This window comes from Oryctolagus cuniculus, chromosome 7 (genome assembly GCF_051225735.1).
Source record: "Oryctolagus cuniculus isolate XC-2025 breed Fujian yellow rabbit chromosome 7, ASM5122573v1, whole genome shotgun sequence".
NCBI classification, from domain to species: domain Eukaryota; kingdom Metazoa; phylum Chordata; class Mammalia; order Lagomorpha; family Leporidae; genus Oryctolagus; species Oryctolagus cuniculus.
Window position 1 is genome coordinate 38106934 of NC_142873.1, and position 21672 is coordinate 38128605.

A 21672-nucleotide genomic window follows, 5' to 3' on the forward strand; every position below is an offset into this window, starting at 1 on the left:
AGCCAGAGGCTCATATCTGTACATCAAATCACTGGAATGCAGTGACAACATGTGCAAACTGACAGAGGCAGGGTTACCAGCCCCTGAAATATCACAAGTTGCATTGTCATTAATGACACGCATTTCTGAAATGGTAAACAACTCTTTGTAAAGTTCTGAACAAACCATAATACTTTTTAAATCTTTACATGAGTTGCATTGCTGGGAAATTTAAAGTCTAAAGTGTGATAAAAAGTACTTTGTGGGGCCAGCGCTGTGGCTCACTTGGTTAATCCTCTGCACGCGGCACCAGCATCCCATATGGGCGCCGGGTTCTAGTCCTGGTTGCTCCTCTTCCAGTCTAGCTCTTTGCTGTGGCCCAGGAAGGCAGTGGAGGATGGCCCAGGTGCTTGGCCCCTGCACCCTCATGGGAGACCAGGAGGAAGCACCTGGCTCCTGGCTTTGGATTGGCATAGCTCCGGCCGTAGCGGCCATTTGAGGAGTGAACCAATGGAAGGAAGACCTTTCTCTCTGTCTCTCTCCCTCAATAACTCTATCTGTCAGATAAATAAATAAAAAACACTTTTTTAAAAAAGTACTTTGCATTGAGCCGGCGCCGCGGCTCACTAGGCTAATCCTCTGCCTAGCGGCGCTGGCACACCGGGTTCTAGTCCCGGTTGGGGCGCCAGATTCTGTCCCGGTTGCCCCTCTTCCAGGCCAGCTCTCTGCTGTGGCCAGGGAGTGCAGTGGAGGATGGCCCAAGTCCTTGGGCCCTGCACCCCATGGGAGACCAGGAGGAAGCACCTGGCTCCCGCCTTCAGATCAGCGTGGTGCACCAGCTGCAGCGCGCCGGCCGCGATGGCCATTGGAGGGTGAACCAATGGCAAAGGAAGACCTTTCTCTCTGTCTCTCTCTCTCTCTCTCTCACTGTCCACTCTGCCTGTCAAAAAAAAAAAAAAAAGTACTTTGCATTTATATCTAAAATGGAGTGAGGTGTTCAGTTCCCTCAGTTAATAGGAGGGCTTTTACCTACATTAATATGCAGCAGGACTTTTAAAAGTCATGCAACATATGGGACAATTCTTTTTTGTGATGCACTGTCCTGCTCACTGCACTACTATCCTACCAGAACCTGCATCACCAATGCCTCCATACAAACAGCAATTGGGATAACAATATCCCCCAGAGATTCCCAAAATATCCCCTAGAGGGCAGCACATCCTCCTGCTGAGAATTGATTCAGGGCCATGAGACTGTGAGGAAGGGAAGAATTTAGCTTTACTTCGGGATACCCACATCTGCTCTCTATTCTATCCTAATGAGGGTCTTTAGACCTTTCTTTCAAGGGCCACACATCAGCCCTTACACCCCAAGTTCTGAGCCACATTTCTGTATCTATCTCACTTCAAACCACGTTTAATTCCAGAGAACGAGGCACTGATATACAGTAGCCAGGTAAAGCCAGGGTCCGGTGCTCACCTGCAAGAGTGTGGGACCAGAGAGGGTCCAGCTCTGGATTGCAAGGGACCAAGCAGACCCTGTCTGAGCTCAGCTGAGGGAAGTTCTGCCTGCTCCGCCCTCTAGGCTAAGTTGGACAACATCCTCCAAATGTCACTTCTCAAGTCTCATCTATCTATCTATCGTTCTATCTATCATCTATCTATCTACTATATATCATCTATCTATTATCTATCTATCTATCTACCTACCTACCTACCTATCTATCTACCTATCTGAAAAGCAGAGCTACAGAGAAAGTGGGGGAGAAACAAGGAGAGAGGGAGAGAGAAATCTTCCATCTGTTTGTTTACTCCTCAAATGGCCACAACAGCCGGGGCTGGGCAAAGCTGAAGCCAGGAGCCTGGACCTCCACTCCAGTTCCCCGTATGAGTTGTGACATGGTGCAAGTACTTGAACCATCCTTCACTGCTTCCCTAGCATATTAGTAGGGAGCTGGATCAGAAGTGAAGCAGCTGGGAATCAAACTAGTGCTCCTGCAGGAACCTTGAAGTGCAGCTGGTTGGCCAGAAGTGCAGGTCACAGCCATGGAATTGAAGTTGACATTAACACCGGATAGTATCATAATTGAATTGTGGGACACCCTGTCAGTGTCTGGAAAGATGGAAAACTGCTTAATGTCAAGGAGAAAGCCACACATTTGGTGTTAAAAATGTTAAATATAAGAATAACAGAGGTTTTTTTTTTCTTTTTAGCTTTCCTGTTTTTCTTTTTAAAAAAGATTTATTTATTTATTTGAAAGGCAGAGTTACAGAGAGGCAGAGAGAAAGAGAGAGAGAGAGAGTTCTTCCATCCATTGGTTTACTCCCCAAATGGCCACAACAGCTAGAGCTGTGCCAATCCAAAGCCAGGAGCCAGGAGCTTCCACAGGGCCTCCCATGTAGGCACAGGGGCCCAAGGACTTGGGCCATCTTCCACTGCTTTCCCACTCCATAGCAGAGAGCTGGATAGGAATTGAAGCAGCTGGGACTTGAACTGGCACCCATATGGGATGCCAGCACAGCAGGTGCCAGCTTCACCTGCTACACCACAGCGCCAGCGCCCCCCCCCCCCGCTTTTCTTTGTTTCTTATGCTTGTCCCTCTGCAAAGCAAATTACAGTAGCATTCAGTTGCAATTATTGCTGCACAAAAACAAAGCATTCAAGAATAATTCCTGGGAACTAGTTTGAGTCCCAACTGCTGCACTTCCAATCCAGCTCTTTGCTATGGCCTGGGAAAACAATGGAACATGGCCCAAGCCCTTGGGCTCCTGCACCTGGAAGAAGCTCCTGGCTCCTGACTTTGGATTGGCCCCCCAGCACCGGCCGTTGCAGCCATCTGGGGAGTGAACCAGCAGATGGAAGACCTCTCTCTCTCTCTCGCACTCTCTCTCTCTCTGCCTCTTTATAACTCTGCCTGTCAAATAAATAAATAAATAAGCACTTTTTTTAAAAAAGGAATAATTCCCCTGTGATTATTACTAGAAGGTCCTGAAGGGGTAGGGAAGAAAAGCAGGGTTTTACAGCCACAAGGAAAAGATTCCAACTCAAGTCCAGGGCCTCAAGGAGGAGTTACGGGAATGCCAAAGACTGGATTTGAGTGCCCATGGTAGGATTAAGCAGCCTACCAGAGAAAACCTTTACTGAGGACTACCATTGGTTCATCACATGATGCCTCAGTCTGCCTGGTCAGAACTACGTGTCCTAAAGCAAGGATTATGCTTCTGCTACCATGTGTCTTACTAAAAGTATCTATGATGGCCGGTGCTGCGGCTCACTAGGCTAATCCTCTGCCTTGCGGCGCCGGCACACCGGGTTCTAGTCCCGGTTGGGGTGCCAGATTCTGTCCCGGTTGCTCCTCTTCCAGGCCAGCTCTCTGCTGTGGCCCGGGAGTGCAGTGGAGGATGGCCCAAGTGTTTGGGCCCTGCACCTGCATGGGAGACCAGGAGGAAGCACCTGGCTCCTGGCTTCGGATCGGCACAGTGCGCCAGCTGTAGCGGCCATTTGGGGAGTGAACCAACTGAAGGAAGACCTTTTTCTCTGTCTCTCTCTCACTAACTCTGCCTGTCAAAAAAGAAAAGTATCTATGGGGACAAGCATAACACTGTTCTTGAGGGAAAAATCATTTTGGCACTATGCTCAGTGCAAAGCAATGCACAGCTCAGATCAGTGTGGCAAAATCCAAATCGGCAGATATCTTCCATGCAACAGCATCTCCAGGAGAGGGGCCGGTGACAGAGAACTCAGCCATTGCCGTAGCATCAGCCACCTCTCACAAGCCCACACACCAGGAACAGGGAGCCTACAGTACCTAAGTGTCCATGGGGAGGACCAAGGTGCAACACCAGTGAGTTCTCACCTGGAGTCCATGGATGGAGGGAATAGGAAATACCCTTGCTCGTGTGGCGTAGGGTGTGTGTGTGTGTGTGTGTGTGTGTGTGATTAATTTTATTTAAGGTATACAAATTTCATGTATTTCACATATGCAGATCTAGGAACAGAGTGACACTTCCCACCCGACCCTCCTCCGTCCCTATGCTCCCAGCCTTCTTCCTCCTCCTCTCCTATTCCCATAGGGAATACTCTTGATTCATACATTGGACACATGCCAGGCGTGGCAATGAGATTCTCTTTATTTGTCTATGAGGCTAGGTCTAGAGGCCTCCATCAGAACTATGCTGTACTCAGAATAGATTCCAAATATAAGAGTAAAGCTTCCTCCTCTCGTCTGGCATCAGGAGGAGGAAGTATTTCCTTTAACACAAGCTTTGCCCGTGAATTACTTATTATTCAATTCTCCTTATATCCTATAGCCATGGGATTGCTCTGCACAGCTCAACTTTGGGATATAGATTGCTTTCCAGGGATCATGTCTCTTGTTTCTAGCCACAGCTGCTACATGGTTTGCACTTCTGTATTCTGGAACCAAGAAGCCAAGAGCAAAGGAGGTTGGGAGGGAGGAAGGAAAGTATCATTAGATTCTTAGAATTGTATTTATGAACTACAATGAATCTGTTCTTTGTATTAGCACATTAACACGAGAATTGTGTTGTAGTAATTATCATGCATTTGCTGTGACCCTGAGGATCTAATGTATTAATAAATTCCTGGGCCGGCGCCACGGCTCAATAGGCTAATCCTCCGCCTAGCGGCACTGGCACACCGGGTTCTAGTCCCAGTCGGGGCGCCGGATTCTGTCCCGGTTGCCCCTCTTCCAGGCCAGCCCTCTGCTGTGGCCAGGGAGTGCAGTGGAGGATGGCCCAGGTGCTTGGGCCCTGCACCCCATGGGAGACCAGGAAAAGCACCTGGCTCCTGGCTCCTGCCATCGGATCAGCGCGGTGCGCCGGCCGCAGTGCGCCGGCCGCGGCGGCCATTGGAGGGTGAACCAACGGCAAAGGAAGACCTTTCTCTCTGTCTCTCTCTCTCACTGTCCACTCTGCCTGTCAAAAAAAAAATTCCTTTTAAAAAAGGGAAGGGCAAGTATTAAGAAATGAGGGAAAATCATAAAGGAAGAGTAGAATGGTGGAAAAGTGGGGATGGGAGAGAGAGACTATAGAAAGGATCCACTTTTATTTTATTTTTTTTATTTGATAGAGTTATAGACAGTGAGAGAGAGAGACAGAAAGAAAGGTCTTCCTTCCATTGGTTCACCCCCCAAATGGCCGCTACGGCCGGAGCTGCACCAATCCGAAGCCAGGAGCCAGGTGCTTCCTCCTGGTCTCCCCATGCAGGTGCAAGGGCCCAAGCACTTGGGTCCTCCTCCACTGCCTTCCTGGGCCACAGCAAAGAGCTGGACTGGAAGAGGAGCAACTGGGACTAGAACCGGTGCCCATACGGATGCCGGAACCAAAGTCCCACTTTTATAAGAGGATTAGAGCTACAGAGACGAATAGTGGTGCTTGCAAACATGAATGTATTTAATACTATTGAACTATAACCTTTAAAATAGTTCAGATGGTAAATTTTGTTAGATATATTTTACCACAATAAAAAATTGGAGGGGCCGGCGCTGTGGTGCAGTAGGTTAAACCTCCACCTGCAGGGCTGGCATCCTATAAGGGGGCGACTTTGTGTCCCAGCTGTTCCTATTCCAATCCAGCTCTCTTCTTTCTATGGCCAGGGAAAGCAGGAGAGGATGGCTCAAGTGCACCCACATGGGAGATCCAGAAAAAGCTCCTGGCCCTGGCTTTGGATCAGCTCAGCACCGACCATTGGAGCCATCTGGGGAGTGAACCAGCGGATGGAAGACCTTTCTTTATCTCTCTGTCTCTCTCTGTAACCCTACCTCTCCAATAAATAAAATAATTTTTTCCTTTTTTTAATTAATTTATTTTTTGACAGGCAGAGAGGACAGTGAGAGAGAGAGACAGAGAGAAAGGTCTTCCTTTGCTGTTCGTTCACCCTCCAATGGCCGCCGCCCCCGGCGCGCTGCAGCTTAAAATCATTTTTTTTTAAATTGGAGGGGTTGGAGGCCGGCGCCGCGGCTGACTAGGCTAATCTTCCGCCTTGCGGCGCCGGCACACCAGGTTCTAGTCCTGGTCGGGGTGCCGGATTCTGTCCCGGTTGCCCCTCTTCCAGGCCAGCTCTCTACTGTGGCCAGGAAGTGCAGTGGAGGATGGCCCAAGTGCTTGGGCCCTGCACCCCATGGGAGACCAGGATAGGTACCTGGCTCCTGCCATCAGATCAGCACGGTGCACCGGCCGCAGCGCGCCGAGGGCGGCGGCCATTGGAGGGTGAACCAATGGCAAAGGAAGACCTTTCTCTCTGTCTCTCTCACTGTCCACTCTGCCTGTCAAAAAAAATTAAAAAAAAATAAATTGGAGGAGTTGGGACTGTGGCACAGTGGGTTAAATTGCTGCCTGCAGTGCCAGTATCCAATATGTGTGCTGGTTTGAGTCCCGACTGCTCCACTTCCTATCCAGCTTCCTACTAATGTTCCTGAGAAAGCAGCAGAAGATGGCCCAAGCCCTTGGGCCCCTGCCACCCACTTAGGAGGCCGAGAAGAAGCTTCTAGCTCCTGACTTCAGGCTGACTGAGCCTCAGCTGTTGAGGCCATTTGGGGCATGAACCAAGGGATGGATCTCTGTCTCTCTGTCTCTCCTTCTCTCTCTGTAACTCTGCCTTTCAAATAAATTTAAAAATATTTTTTTAAATTGTTTTTATTTGACAGGTAGAGTTAGACAGTGAAAGAAAGAGAGACAGAGAGAAAGGTCTTCCTTCCATTGGTTCACCCCTCAAATGGCCGGCCGCTACAGCCGGCACTGCGCCAATCCGAAGCCAGGAGCCAGGGGCTTCCTCCTGGTCTCCCATGCAGGTGCAGGAGCCCAAGCACTTGGGCCATCCTCCACTGCCCTCCTGGGCTACAGCAGAGAGCTGGACTGGAAGAGGAGCCACCGGGACTAGAACCGGTGCCCAAATGGGATGCCGGCGCCGCAGGCGGAAGATTAACCAAGTGAGCCACGGCAACGGCCCTAAAAATCTTTTTTAAAAACTGGAAAAAAAGTGAGGCAAATAGTGAAGATTTTTGGCTTCTAGTTTCAACACAAAGATATTTTCTCAGCAATGTAAGCTCATTTGAAAGCCATTGCTTTATTTAATTCATAGTTTAAAATCTTTAGTGTGGGGTGAACATTTGGTGTAGCAGTTAAAGCCAGCAGTTGGGACTCCGTTCCCATAGTAGAGTACCTAAGTTTATTTACTTACTTATTTATTTATTTATTTATTTATTTATTTTGACAGGCAGAGTGGACAGTGAGAGAGACAGAGAGAAAGGTCCTCCTTTTGCCGTTGGTTCACCCTCCAATGGCCGCCGCCCCCAGCACGCTGCAGCCGGCGCACCGCGCTGATCCGATGGCAGGAGCCAGGTACTTATTCTGGTCTCCCATGGTGTGCAGGGCCCAAGCACTTGGGCCATCCTCCACTGCACTCCCTGGCCACAGCAGAGAGCTGGCCTGGAAGAGGGGCAACCGGGACAGAATCCGGCACCCCGACCAGGACTAGAACCTGGTGTGCCGGCGCCGCTAGGTGGAGAATTAGCCTACTGATCCGTGGCGCCGGCCAGTTTATTTACTTATTTTTTAAAGATTTATTTTATTTATTTGAAAGACAGAGTTGCAGAGAGAGGTAGAGCCAGAAAGACAGAGGTCTCCCATTCCATTGGTTCACTCCCCCAAATGACCGCAAGAGCTGGAGCTATGCCAATTCAAAGCCAAGAGCCAGGAGCGTCATCCAGGTCTCCCACACAGGTGCAGGGGCCCAAGCACTTAGGCCATCTTCTACTGCTTTCTCAGGCCATAGCACAGAGCTGGATCAGAAGTGGAGCAGCCAGGACTCGAACCAGCGTCCATATGGGATGCTGGCACTGCAGGCTGGGGCTTTTACACGCTGCGCCACAGCACCGGCCCTGAGTCCCTAAGTTTAAGCCCCAGCTCGACTCCTGACTCCAACTTCCTGTTAATTTTTAGCAGGCAGCAGGTGATGGCATAAGTAATTGGGTTCCTGTCACCCACCTGGGAGATTTGGAATGCGCTCCCAGCTCCCAGCTTCAGCCCAGCTCAACCCCAGTTGTTGCAGGCATCTGGGGAGTGAAGCAGAGGGTAGGAGCTCGCTTGCTCTCTGTCAAATAAATAAATATAAATACATAATTTTATAATGTTTTTAAACTCTTCAGCGTTCACAGTGTACTATTTAGGGACCAGAATTATCTTCTCCTTGTCTTCAGTTTGACACATGGTGCGAGGGGAGAGGAGACTACAGGAAGAAGCCAAAGCAGGAGGGAACTCTAAGATAGGGCATTTGGGAATAGGGAGCAAAGGTAGGTTTGCCTCCAGAGGGATATGTACCAAGCACTCTGTCCGCTGGAAGGAGAAAGAGAAGATGAGCACACTCGCAGGTGCACACTCTGGGTGGTGACAGCTGCAGAGACAGACGATGTGGGTGGCAGGTCAAGGTGAGAGCAAGGGCAGAGGGAGGAAGATAGGGTCGGCTTCTGCCTGCAATCGCTCAGACATGGTTAATTCCCTGGGCCACCACAGAATCCACACAGTCCCTCTGCCACCCTCAGCTCGGCCTTACATGTGTACTCTTCCCAAGAAAAAAACATTCGTAGAGGCTAAATGATCCCATCTGAGTTTTTTTATTATTATTATTGTTACACTTATTAAACATGCTCAAATCACAAAGTGGTTATTCCATTTCTGCCCTGACTTCACCATGGGCAGGTGGGAACTACAGGAGTCACCTGGTTTGTGTGGCCGCTGGGGACGGTAGACTTGGGGCGGGTTCTGGAGGTAGGCAGGTTAGCAAAGCCCCAAGAACCCTTCAGGTCGTGCATTTACCAGCAGGAACTCTTGTGGCTTCCGAGATGTCCCCTTAATTTTTCTTTCCTCCCTAGAGCTCCCTTACCTCTCATCTCCCTGCCTGTGGCCTCTGGAACTTGTCTGTCTCTGCCTCTTATGGTCCTAGGCTAAAACCCTTCCTTGCCTTAACCAGCCCCAGTCTCCTTTCCTAGGGACTGCTCTACCCAGCATGCATTACTGTGGTCAAGCTGCTTGGTTTGGGTCTGCTTAGGGGGAAAGGGAGGTTCCAGTCCCCACTGTGGCTTTGCTCATGGGAAGGAAGTGGGAGGTAGTGGTGCAGAAAGAGTTGAAGGAGAAGGTACATGTTACCTAAAGTGTGACTGTTGTAACTGGCAGAACAGTGCATGCGCCACCCAGGCACCCTACTCTGAAGACTCCTTCCTCCCCACCTTGTTGGGGGAGCCCCCATCTCAGCCTCAAAGCCTGTTCGTTGTTCTTCAAACCCACAGGGCAGAGATAGATACTGATCAAGGAGCCTTATCTTGAGAAGAAACTGCCATTAGGCAAGTGGGTGTCAACTGAAGTCCTCATGTTCCATACATTCTTTGTGCCTCTGCTGCTGTGATGGGGTAAGGGTGCCAAAGAAAATAACGTATAAGAGCTGAACTTGCCTCACTGAGGGGCTACGGGGAGAAGGAGACAAAAACACATCGGACCTAGGGCTGTGGAGAAGAGGAGCGAAGGGAACAGGATGAAGGGCAAGGCTGGCCACTCAGGAACTGGGATCCTTTTTCCTTTTCTGGAATCGCCGGAACTTGCCCTGAATAGCAAGGGCAGCCTTCTCTGTCTCTGGTGCTGTCAGATCAATGTCAATCTCTTCTTCCTCTTCAGCTTTCTTGGCATGGCCAGCTTTCCCTGTAGATTGTTGGAAGACTCATTAGCAAGTTCACCCGACTTGCGGCAGCCCCTTTCTCCAGCCCCCAAATACAGCAGTGAAGGCCCATTTGTGCCTGGACTTCTAATCCTTGCTAGGACTACGAACGCCTAATAACACTCCTGGAAGTTCGAGTCAGGGCAGCTAGGCCGGGAGTTATTTTGTTACTCAGGGGAGCTTTGCTACTTTGGACCAGAAGGCAAATGTCTTCTATCATCACTTTTAACTAAATCCTACAGTTCAGGCCCTAAAGTACACTCACCTTCCCTAGTTTCCTTCTATCTCAGGTGGAGCCAGTTGGGATTATCGAATGGGATTCTTCTTATCATTGTACCTGCGTCCCCAATCATTCCAGACCCAATTTCTAAAATCAAGGGGTAAATACTGGCAGGTTGGGGCCAGTGTTGTGGCGTAGCAGGTTAAGCCACCGCCTGCATGCCGGTCTCCCATATGGGCATCCCAGCTGCTCCGCTTCCCATCCAGCTCCCTGCTAATGGGCTGGGCAAAGCAGCAGAAGATGGCTCAAGTATCTGGACTCCTGCCACCCCTGTGGGAGACCTGGGTGAAGTTCCTGACTCCAGGCTTCAGCCTGGTCCAGCTTCAGCAGTTGTGGCCATTAGGGTGGTGAACCAACAGATGGAAGATTCTCCCTCTCTGTCTCTCCCTCTCGATCTATAACTCTGCCTTTTAAATAAATAAGCAAACCTTTTTTTAAGTATAGTTATATGTTTACTTCCTCCTTCCCCATTTTTCAAACTTTCCCTTTTTTTAAAAGGGAAAAGAAGTACATAGATAAAGTGATTCTAACCTAGTTCTTTGTTTCACTTACCCACATTCTTATTCCTTTCACGTGTAACTTGAGGAGCTTCTAGACTTGTCTTCACATCCCTACATTCCCCCAGTCTGCAAATTGCTTCACCCAACCCTACTCACCTTTTTCCTCTGGGCCAGGTGCCTGGTTGGTTGTTGGGGATGTTTTAGTGTTAAGCTAGAAAAAAAAAATCAGAATATTAGATATCCATGGAAGTACTAAGACACCACGCCCTTAGCCCTCTTAGTCGTTCTCAAGCTCTCCTGTGACCTGGTACATTCACTTGTCATTTGAAGAAGTGGATCTTGAGATCAGATAGCCGAAGAAAAGTCATCTAAAAGCATTCAATAAATATTTAATTATGCTAGGGAAAATGTTGAGGACAGAGCAAACAAACCCTGTCCCCACTGAACTTAAATTCTAGTACATACACAAAGAAACAAGGGGCCAGCATTGTGATGCCGTGGGTTAAGCCACCAAGTATGCCAGCATCCCATATGGTGCCTGCCCAAGTCCTGCCCGTTTCACCTCCAATCCAGCTCCCTGCTAATGTGCCAGGGAATGCAGCAGATGATGACCCAAGTACTTGGACCCCTGCACACACATGGGAGACCAGGATGGAGTTCCGGGCTTCTGACTTTGGCCTGGCTGAGCCCTGGCTGTTGTGGCCATTTGGGAGTGAATCTGCAGATAGATTATCTCTCTCTCTCTCTAACTCCACCTGTTAGATTATAGAAAGAAAGAGAGAGAGAGAGAGAGAGAGAGAGAGAAAGGAAGGAAGGAAGGAAGGAAGGAAGGAAGGAAGGAAGGAAGGAAGGAAGGAAGGAAATGTCTACCCTGATAGATGGTGATGAGTGCTATGGAGAAAAGGCATAGAAGGGAAGAGTGAGCGCTGGAGTAGAAATGGAGGAATACAGGGGCCAGCGCTGTAGCATAGATGGTTAAGCAACTGCCTGCGCTGCCAACATCTCATATGGGTACTGGTTTGAGTTCTAGGTGCTCCACTTCTGATCCAGCTCCCTCTAATGGCCTGGGAAAGCAGAAGATGGCCCAAGTGCTTGGACCCCTAAACGTATGTGGGAAACCCAGAAGAAGCTACTGGCTCCTGGCTTTGGATTGGCCCAGCTCCAGCTGTGTCAGCCATTTGGGGAGTGAAAAATGTGTGAAAGACCTCTGTCTCTCCCTCTCTCTGTCTGTAACTCTGCCTCTCAAGTAATTAAATAAATCTTAAGAAAAAAGATATGGAGGAATGAAGGATGACATATGAGCAAAGAGCTGACAGAGATGAGCAAGTAAGGGTTGCGGATTCCTGGGGTAAGAGCTTCAAGGGCCCCAGAGTAGAAGTGTGACTAGCCTGTTTGGGGAATAGCAAAAGACCAATATAGGCCGGCGCCGCAGCTCACTAGGCTAATCCTCTGCCTAGCGGCACCGGCACACTGGGTTCTAGTCCCGGTCAGGGCGCCGGATTCTTTCCCGGTTGCCCCTCTTCCAGGCCAGCTCTCTGCTGTGGCCAGGGAGTGCAGTGGAGGATGGCCCAAGTGCTTGGGCCCTGCACCCCATGGGAGACCAGGAAAAGCACCTGGCTCCTGGCTCCTGCCATCGGATCAGCGCGGTGCGCCGGCCGCAGTGTGCCAGCCGTGGCGGCCATTGGAGGGTGAACCAACGGCAAAAGGAAGACCTTTCTCTCTGTCTCTCTCTCTCACTATCCACTCTAACTGTAAAAAAAAAAAAAAAAAAAAAAAAAAAAAAGACCAATATAGCTTAAGTGAAGAGAGAAGGAGGAAAGATGGACAGAGATGAGATCAGAGCTAACGAGGGGTGAGGCATATTGTGTAGGGCCTCTGGAGTCTTTTCAAGGAATTTGACTTCTACTAGCAGTGAGTTGGAAAGCCACTGGAGACCTTTGATTTGCACAAAAGAGGCATCAGGAGGTTATTGTAGAAATCCAAGCAAGAGATGATCATATCTTAAATCAGCATGGTGGCACAGGAGGTGGTAAGTGGTCAGCTTCTGGATACGTAAGTTTGATTTATTTTTTATTTGAAAGGCAGAGTTACAGAGAGGAGAGAGAGAGAGAGAGAGAGAGAATCTTCCATCTGCTGGTTCACTCCCCAAATGGCCACAATGGCTGGAGTTGGGCCAGACTGAAGCCAGGAGCCAAGAGCTGGTAGCTTCTTCCAGGTCTCCCATGTGGTGCAAGGGCTCAAACTCTTGAGCCATTCTCCACTACTTTCCCAGGTGCATTAGCAGGGAGCTGGATCAGAAGTGGAGCGAATCAGCACCCTTATGGGATGCTGGTGCTGCAGGTGGCTCCTTAATTCTCTATACCATAACGCCAGCCCCAGATTCTGGGTATATTTTCAAGCTATGACCAACATGATTTGTTTGGATAAGTGATATTGTGAGGCGAGGAGTCATGGACAACTTCCAAGCATTGGCTTGAGAAACTGAATAAATGGAATTGCCATGTCCTGAGGTGGAAAATATAGCAGTGGGAACAGGTGATAGGAAGAGGAAACAGGTGATAGGAAGAGGATCAAGAGCTTTTTTTTTTTTTTTAAGATGTATTTATTTTACTTGAAAGGCAGAGGTACACAGACACAGGGAAAGACAGATCTTCCATCCCTGATTCATTCCCCAGATGGCTGCAACAGCAAAGACTGAGCCAAGCCGAAGCCAGGAGTCAGGAACTCTATCTGGCTCTCCTCTGTGGATGGCAGGGGCCCAAGTACTTGGGCCATCTTCTTCTGTTTTCCCAGCCACGTTAGAAAGAAGCTGGGTTGGAAGTGGAGCAACCAGGACTCAACCATGTGTTTACATGGGATGCTGGCATCTCAGGCAGCAGCTTAATCAGTTATGCTACAACGCCAGGGCCAGGGCCAGCCTCTGCTTCTGGTGTACAGCCATTAATGCCACCATGAGGTCCCTGCCCTCATGACCTCATCTAATCCTAATTACCTCCCAAAGGCCTCACCTCCATAAACTATTGACACATGACTTTGGGGATCAGGTTTCCCACATGTGAATTACAGGGGACACACCAAAACCATAGCAGGGAGAATGGAGTAGCTTTAGGGTATTATGAGGTCACAAGATTTTACTGAAGATGGTAGAAATCGCAGAGTATTTATATTCTCATGGAAATGATCCAGCAGAGAAAGAAAACTTCTGGAGAAAGAGAATCACTGCTGGGATGAAAAGGAAGGAGGAGATCGAATGCACAAGCGGAGGAGCGGCCTTGAACAGGCGCTGTGTAGAGCAGGTCATCCGGTTACATAGGGAAGCCAGAGCGTATGGCTCCAGATGGGGGCAGCTGGGAACATGTGGAAGGCCCACCATAACTGCCTCTGTGTTTGAAGTAAAATAAGTAACAAGGTCAAGGTCATCATCCAAGAGGATGAGAGGAGAGTACTAAGGGAGAGAAGGGCGAAGGTGGGATGAAACATTCTAGGGGCGTCTGAGTGGACGGACCAGGGAACAGTCCCGTAATGCCTCTCACAAGGCAGCAGGTCATGAATTTGAAATGAGACTCATCAGCTGATATAAATGCTTTTTTTTTCCAGCTTCCCTGCTCAGATGGAAAGTTAAACACAGTAGTAATTCCCTTTCCTTAGGATTCTATTAATAGAACTGCTTCACAGAACATTCATCAGTCTCAAGGCACAATTCATCTCGAGACCCGGTCACTCCTACAGGATGCTTGGTGCCCTTGGCGTCTATTTATTCAGACTCCACAATCTTCTGAGCACTTAATACTTGGCAAAATACAGGAACTGAGTGCTTTCATAAATGTTTTCTCATTTAATCTTTGGAACAGCTCAATGGAGTATACAGTATTAACCTCCATTTTACAAATGCAAATCTTTGTTGGATGACTGCCAGATGTGCAGATTCTGCTTTAAGAAGCTGGTGGAATTCAGTTTATGTTCTTTTTTTAAAAAAAATATTTATTTATTTGAAAGGCAGAGTTACAAAAAGAGAGAGGGAGGGGCCAGCACTGTGGCGTAGTTGGTTAAAGCCCTGGCCTACAAATGGGAACCAGTTCAAGCCCCAGCAGCTCCACTTCCATTCCAGCTCCCTGCTAATGTGCTTGGAAAAGCAGCAGAGGATGGCCCAACTGCTTGGGCCTCTGCCACCTACATAGGAGACCTGTTGGAAGCTCCTGGCTCCTGGCTTCAAACTGGTCTGGCACTGGCCATTGCAGCCATTTGGAGAGTGAACCGGTGAATGGAAGATCTCTCTCTCTCTCTCTCTCTCTCTCTCTCTCTCTGTCTCTACCTCTCTCTGTCACTTTGTCTTTCAAATAAATTAAATAAATCTTTAAAAAGGTGGGGGGGATGTAAAGAGAGATCTTCCATCTGCTGGTTCTCTCACTAAAAGGCTGCAATAGCCAGAGATGGGCCGATCTGAAGCCAGGAGCCAGGAGCTTCTGGGTTTCCTATGTGGATGCAGGGGCCCAAGTACTTGGGCCATCCTCTTCTGCTTCCCCAGGCACATTAGCAGAGAGCTAGACTGGAAGTGGAACAGTCAGGTTTCTAACTGGCACCCATATGTGTTGTTGGCGCCACAGGCGGTGACTTTACCTGCTATGCCACAATGCCAGCCCTTGGTTTATGTTTTTTAGATTATGCTATTTTCATCCGACTTTTTTTTTTTTTTTTGGACAAGGCATTCCTAGGTAGAACTTCTTAGAGACATTTTTATTTACTTATTTTATTTATTTGAAAGGCAGAGAGAAAGACAGGGTTCTCCATTCACTGGTTTAATCCCCAAATGCCTATAAAAACTGAGGCTCCAGGGTTGGGCCAAATGAAAGCTGGGAGTTTCCCACATTGGTACTAGGGACCTAAATAGTTGCACCATCACCAGCTGCCTTCCAGGGTACACAATGACAGGAGTCTGGAATCAAGAGCAGAGCCAAGACTTGAATTCAGGCACTCCAATATGGGATGCAGGTGTACCACGTGAGGTCTCAAGTGCTATGCCAAACACCAGCTCCTCCATCCTATTTTATTTTTTAAGATTTTATTTATTTATTTGAGAGGTAGAGTTACAGACAGTGAGAGGGAGAGACAGAGAGAAAGGTCTTCCACTTGCTGGTTCATTCAGTGGTTGCAAAGGCTGGAGCTGCGCTGATGCAAAGCCAGGAGCCAGGAGTTTCTTTTGGGTCTCCCACGTGGGTGCAGGGGCCCAAGCACTTGGACCATATTCCACTGCTTTCCCAGGCCATTGCAGAGAGCTGGATTGGAAGTGGAGCAGCCGGGACTAGAATCAGTGCCCATATGGGATACCGGTGCTGCAGGCAGAGGATCAATCTACTGTGCCACAGCACCATCCCCCTCCATCTTATTTTGATAAAAATTTATTGAGCACTTACTTGTGTTCAGTACTATTCTTTGCATTCGAAGAGTGTAGATTTAAGAAATCAAAGGTTCATTTACAGATATGTCAGCGCCTAATACCAAGGATTATTCTAGACATTTGAGATGCAGACGTAAGCAAGGGAAGAGTCCCTGCACTCATTAAACAAATATATCAGTTAGTGACAAATACCATTAAAGAAAATAAAACAGAAGGTCTCTGAACACTGACGTTTGAACGGAGGTTTGAATGACGTATAAGACTGTGCCAGGTGAATGTCTAGAAGAGCCTCCTGGGCAGATAGAGTAGAAAGTCTCCAGGCAGGTTTGTGCCTGGTATGTTCAAGGAAGAATACAAATCATCATGACTGGAGCTGAGTAAGGGAGAGAGCACAAGAAATGAGGTTGGGTAGATAGCCACAATGCATGTCTTTGGAACAGGGCAAAGACTGTTTTTGTTTGTTTGTTTGTTTGTTTGTTTCTGAGTTGATGTAAAGGCATCACAGGTTTTGGGGCAGAGGAAAACATTGTTCTGGCATGCTTGTCAAGGATTGCTCTGACTGCAGAGGAGCAAGAGAGGAACCAGGAGAAACAGTCAGGAGGATCTTGCACTAGTATAAGCAAGACTGCCCGGACTAGGATGGTCATGACTGGAGATAATGTGAAGTAGCCATACTTGAGACAAGGTTCACAGTAAAATAAGCTAGGGGCTAGGATCTCTACATGAGAGAAGAACACATACAGAGATGATGACCTTCCCCCAAGGGTCAGCCTGTTAAGTGTCAGGAGCCCCACTGGGCAAACATCAAGATGAAAGCCAGATGCAGGTGGTTAGAATAACTAACAGCAGGATTCTGAGTCAGTAGACATGGTCTGGGATGAGGTCCTCAAAGAACATGTAAGATTACCCTATCATGAGAGGATAGGTGGGGCCCTATTGCCCATGTTCCTGTGGAGTATACCTGAAGAAAGTATTAGGGGGGGGCGGGGGCGCTATGGCATAGCAGGTAAAGCCGCTGCCTGCAATGCCGACATCCCATATGAGAGCCGGTTCAAGTCCTGGCTGCTCCATTTCTGATCCAACTCTCTGCTATGGCCTGGGAAAGCAGTAAAAGACGGCCCAAGTCCTTGGGCCCCTGCACCCATGTGAGAGACCCAGAAGAAACTCCTGGGTCCTGGCTTCGGATTGGCGCAGCTCCAGCCATTGAGGCCAATTGGGGCATGAACCAATGGATGGAAGACCTCTTTCTCTTTCTCTGTGCCTCTCCTTCTCTCTCTATGTAACTCTGACTTTGGAAGGAAGGGAGGAAGGGAGGAAGGGAGGGAGGGAGGGAGGGAAGGAGGGAGGGAGGAAGAATTGGGGACTGTGGGTAGAGATGCTAGGCCTTGTATTCCTAACTGTGAGAATGAAAGAAAGTCATGATCCGTAGGGCTTTCCTTTCAACCTGGGGAATGCTCTCTGCGTGGAAGAACTTGTCTAGTGGAGTCATTCTCCCACCGGACATCTTCCTGCAGTGTTCACACACACATGTCCATGCTTTAGGTTGCCTGGTGATTCAGGGATATCATAGCATAATGTTCAAGAAATATGGACTCCAGGCCAGTGCTGTGGCATAGTAGGCTAAGCCTCAGCCTGTGGCGCCAGCATCCCTTAAGGGCTGCTCCACCTCTTATCCAGCTTCCTGCTAATGCACCTGGGAAAGCAGCAAATGATGTCCCAAGTGTTTAGGCCCCTGCCACCCACATGGGAGACCCAGATGGAGTTCTTAGCTCCTGGCTTTGGCCTGGCCCAGTCCTGACTGCTGTGGCTGCTTGGGGGGTCAACCAGATGATGGTCATTCTCTCTCTCTCTCTCTGTAACTCTGCCTTTCAAATAAATAAATCAATCTTTTAAAAAGAGAGGTTAATATTCTTGCCTAAGGTCATAAAACCAGGTCACAAAGCTAAGATTTGAACCCAGGCAGCCTGATTTGAGTCCATACTTTTTTTTTTTTAAGATCTTATTTATTTGAGAGGTAGAGCTACAGAGAGAGGGAGAAACAGAAAGGTTTTCCATCCACTGGTTCACTCCCCAAATGGGTGCGATGGCCGTTGCTGAGCTGATCCGAAGCCAGGAGCCAGGAGCTTATTCTGGGCCTCCCACATGGGTGCAAGGGCCCAAAGATTTGGGTCATCTTCTGCTGCTTTCCCAGGCACATCAGCAGGGAGCTGGATTGGAAGTGGAGCAGCCGGGACTTGGACTAGTGCTCATATGGAATGCCAGTAGCACAGGTGGTAGTTTAACTCACTGCACCACAACACAGGCCCTGAAAATTGACCTCTCTTGACCTCATTTTGCTTATTTGTAAAATGAGAGTAATAACAATACCTATTCTATATGGCTATTAGAATGATCCCATGTGTTAATTTTTAAAAGTGCATAGAAAAGGCCGGTGCCGCGGCTCACTAAGCTAATCCTCCACCTAGCAGCGCCGGCACACCAGGTTCTAGTCCCGGTCGGGGCGCCGGATTCTGTCCCGGTTGCCCCTCTTCCAGGCCAGCCCTCTGCTGTGGCCAGGGAGTGCAGTGGAGGATGGCCCAGGTGCTTGGGCCCTGCACACCATGGAAGACCAGGAGAAGCACCTGGCTCCTGGCTCCTGCCATCGGATCAGCGCGGTGCGCTGGCCACAGCGCGCCGGGGGCGGCAGCCATTGGAGGGTGAACCAACGGCAAAGGAAGACCTTTCTCTCTCTCTCTCTCTCACTGTCCACTCTGCCTGTCAAAAAAAAAAATTAAAAAAAAAAGTGCATAGAAAAGTGATTGGCAGTGATTGGTAAGTACATATATGTGATTATTAATAAAATAACATTGTGGGGCCGATATCATGGTGCAGCGGGATAAGCTGCCACTTGCGACGCCAGCTTCCCCTAGGATTTTGCAGGATCGCCCCACTGCCTTCCAGTTCACATGACTCCCTTGCTTCCATTCAAGCCTGTTATTCGAAACGTCTGGTGAGCACGGAGCTTGGTTCAGTTCAGCCTCACTGCCCACACAGGACTAAATGTTTCTCATTTTTCAATACATACAAAACACTAATTAGCAACTGTGAGGTGCATCAGCCCTCGCCTTTCCCTAGAGGGCCCTAGTTTCTTTCCTTGCCTGCCTTCCTATGTTCCGTTCCTCCTCACCTCTGGGCCTCATGTACAACAATATTCCATTCCATCATCTTGGCAGTAATTGCTAATTCCCCATGAGTCTTCTTTTGTTTCCTCTCCAGTTTCAAGTTGCAGATTCTTCCTTCCCAGGGGGAAGGAGGAAAAGGAGAGAGGCTTACTGGTTTAGGGGCCTTTTGTCTTTAGTCTTTGAGACTGCAGAGGGAGATAGGACACTGCACGTCCTCTCCTTCCCTAATACTTTCCCCAAGAGGATGGCATTTGTTTCCTCCCTGACATGGTTTGAATGTGTCCTCCGAAGTTCATGCGTTGAAAACGGCATCTCCAATGCAACCTTTAAGAGGTTATGAGAGTTCTGCCTTCATGATTGTATTAATGCCACTATTGTGAGAATGAGTATATTATGAAAGCAAATTCACCTCTCCCCTTGCTCCCTCTCCCATGCACACATATCCTCTTGTCCTTCTCCCTTCTCCAAGGGATAACACAGCAAGAAGGCCCTCACCAGATGCCAAGGTCTTGATCTTGGACTTCCCAACCTCCAAAACAGTCAAGAAATTAATTTCTGTTCTTTATAAATTACCTAGTCTTTCGTATTCTGCTACAGCAGCATTAAATGGACTTCCAACAAAGGAAAGCACTATGTACTCATCTTGTCTACCTCCTCTCATCTGAGCCCTAGATCCCACTCCCTTTCTCCTTCTCAGGAATCCTGGTAATCAATTCCCTTCACTGTCTTATACACAAAGCTTCTCTCTTGAGAAGAGTATTTGGTGTAGCAGTTAAGAACCTGTTAGAACATCTACATCCCACACTGAAGTGCCCTGGTGTGATGGCTGGCTTTGGCTCTGAATTCTGACTTCCTGCTAATATGTACCTTGGGAAGCAGTGGAGATAGCTCAAAAGTAATTGGGTTCCTGTCACCCAGGTAGGAGATCAGGATTAGTTACCAGCTCCCGGCTTCAGCCCTGGCATAGCCTTAGTGGAGGTGTGCATTTAGGGAGTGACCTCGTAGATGGAAGCTCCCTACCTTTGTCTCTCTGCCTCTCAAATAAATAAGTAAATAAAATTTTAAAAGCACTTCTCTCTTAAAAAAAATAGCCTCCTTCAATCTGAATTCCTTTTCAGTTATCATTAGAGTGAAGAGAGTGCTGGAGCTGTGGTGCAGTAAGTTAGGCCTCCCTCCACCTGTGGCACCAGCATCCCATATGGGCACCAGTTCGTGTCCTGGCTGCTCCTCCTCTGACCCAGCTCTCTGCTATGGCCTGGGAAGACAGTGGAAAATGGCCCAAGTGCTTGGGCCCCTGCACGCATGTAGGGGACTTGGAAGAAGTTCCTGCTTCCTGGGTTCGGATTGGCCCAGCTCTGGTCTTTGCTATCATTTGGGGAGTGAACCAGTGGATGGAAGATCTGTCTCTGTGTCTTCCCTCTGTCTGTAACTCTACCTCTCAAGTAAATAAGTAAATCTTTAAAAAATAAATAAGTAGGGGCCGGCGTTGTGGCTCACTTGGTTGGTTAATCCTCCACCTGCGGCGCCGGCATCTCATATGGGCGCCTGATTCTATCCTGGTTGCTACTCTTCCAGCCCAGCTCTCTGCTGTGGCCCGGGAAGGTAGCGGAGGATGGCCCAAGTGCTTGGGCCCTTGCGCCCGCAAAGGAGACCAGGAGGAAGCACCTAGCTCCTGGCTTTGGATTAGTGCAAAGCTGGCTGTAGTGGCCATTTAGGGAGTGAACCAACAGAAGGAAGACCTTTCTCCCTGTCTCTCTCTCTCACTGTCTGTAATTCTATCTGTCAAATAAAATAAATAAATAAATAAAAAAGTAAGTAAGTAAGTAAGTAAAAATTTTAAATAATAGAGTGAAAAGAAGCAGGTATAGGACCAAGCCTTGAGGAATATAAATATTAAAAAGTTAGGAAGATCGGCCAGTGCCGCGGCTCACTAGGCATCCTCCGCCTTGAGGCGCCGGCACACCAGGTTCTAGTCCCAGTCGGGGCGCCGGATTCTGTCCTAGTTGCCCCTCTTCCAGGCCAGCTCTCTGCTGTGGCCAGGGAGTGCAGTGGAGGATGGCCTAAGTACTTGGGCCCTGCACCCCATGAGAGACCAGGATAAGTACCTGGCTCCTGCCATCGGATCAGCGCAGTGCGCTGGCTGCGGCGGCCATTGGAGGGTGAACCAACAAAGGAAGACCTTTCTCTCTCTCTCTCTCACTGTCCACTCTATCAAAAAAAAAAAAAGTTAGGAAGATCATTTCAACAAATAGTGCTGGAGCAAACAGACAGCTATATACAAAAAAAAGATCAATAAAACACCTCAATTTATAGCTTGCACTCTATACAAAAATTAACTGAAAATGGATATAAAATTATGAAATTTTTAGAAGAAAATATATGAAAAACTTTGCAACCTTGGGGTAAGCAAAGAATTCTTAGATATACCAAAAGCACAGTCCATAACAGAAAAAATTTATAGGGGCCAGCATTTTGGTTCAACATGTTAAGATGCTGCCTGCATTGCTGGCATCCCATATGAGTGCTGGTTCAAGTCCCGGCTGCTCCACTTCAGATCCAGCTCCCTGCTAATGTGCCTGGGAAAGCAGCAGAAGATGGCTCAAGTGCTTGGGCCTCTGTTATCAATGTGTG

The 21672-nt window shown here is 48.5% G+C and overlaps 1 protein-coding gene across 1 annotated transcript in view; it reads right to left on the reverse strand.

The window, feature by feature from the left end:
* Positions 1 to 8592: 8592 nt before the first annotated feature.
* The window catches only part of PCP4L1 (Purkinje cell protein 4 like 1), a 29322-nt gene continuing 16242 nt past the window's right edge, over positions 8593 to 21672 (reverse strand). The window contains exons 2-3 of the mRNA XM_070077440.2: positions 10642 to 10696; positions 8593 to 9689 (exon numbers count right to left, since the gene is read on the reverse strand). Coding sequence (XP_069933541.1) covers positions 9547 to 9689; positions 10642 to 10696 — 198 coding nt within the window. The 3' untranslated portion in view covers positions 8593 to 9546. The remainder of the gene's footprint in view (positions 9690 to 10641; positions 10697 to 21672) is intronic.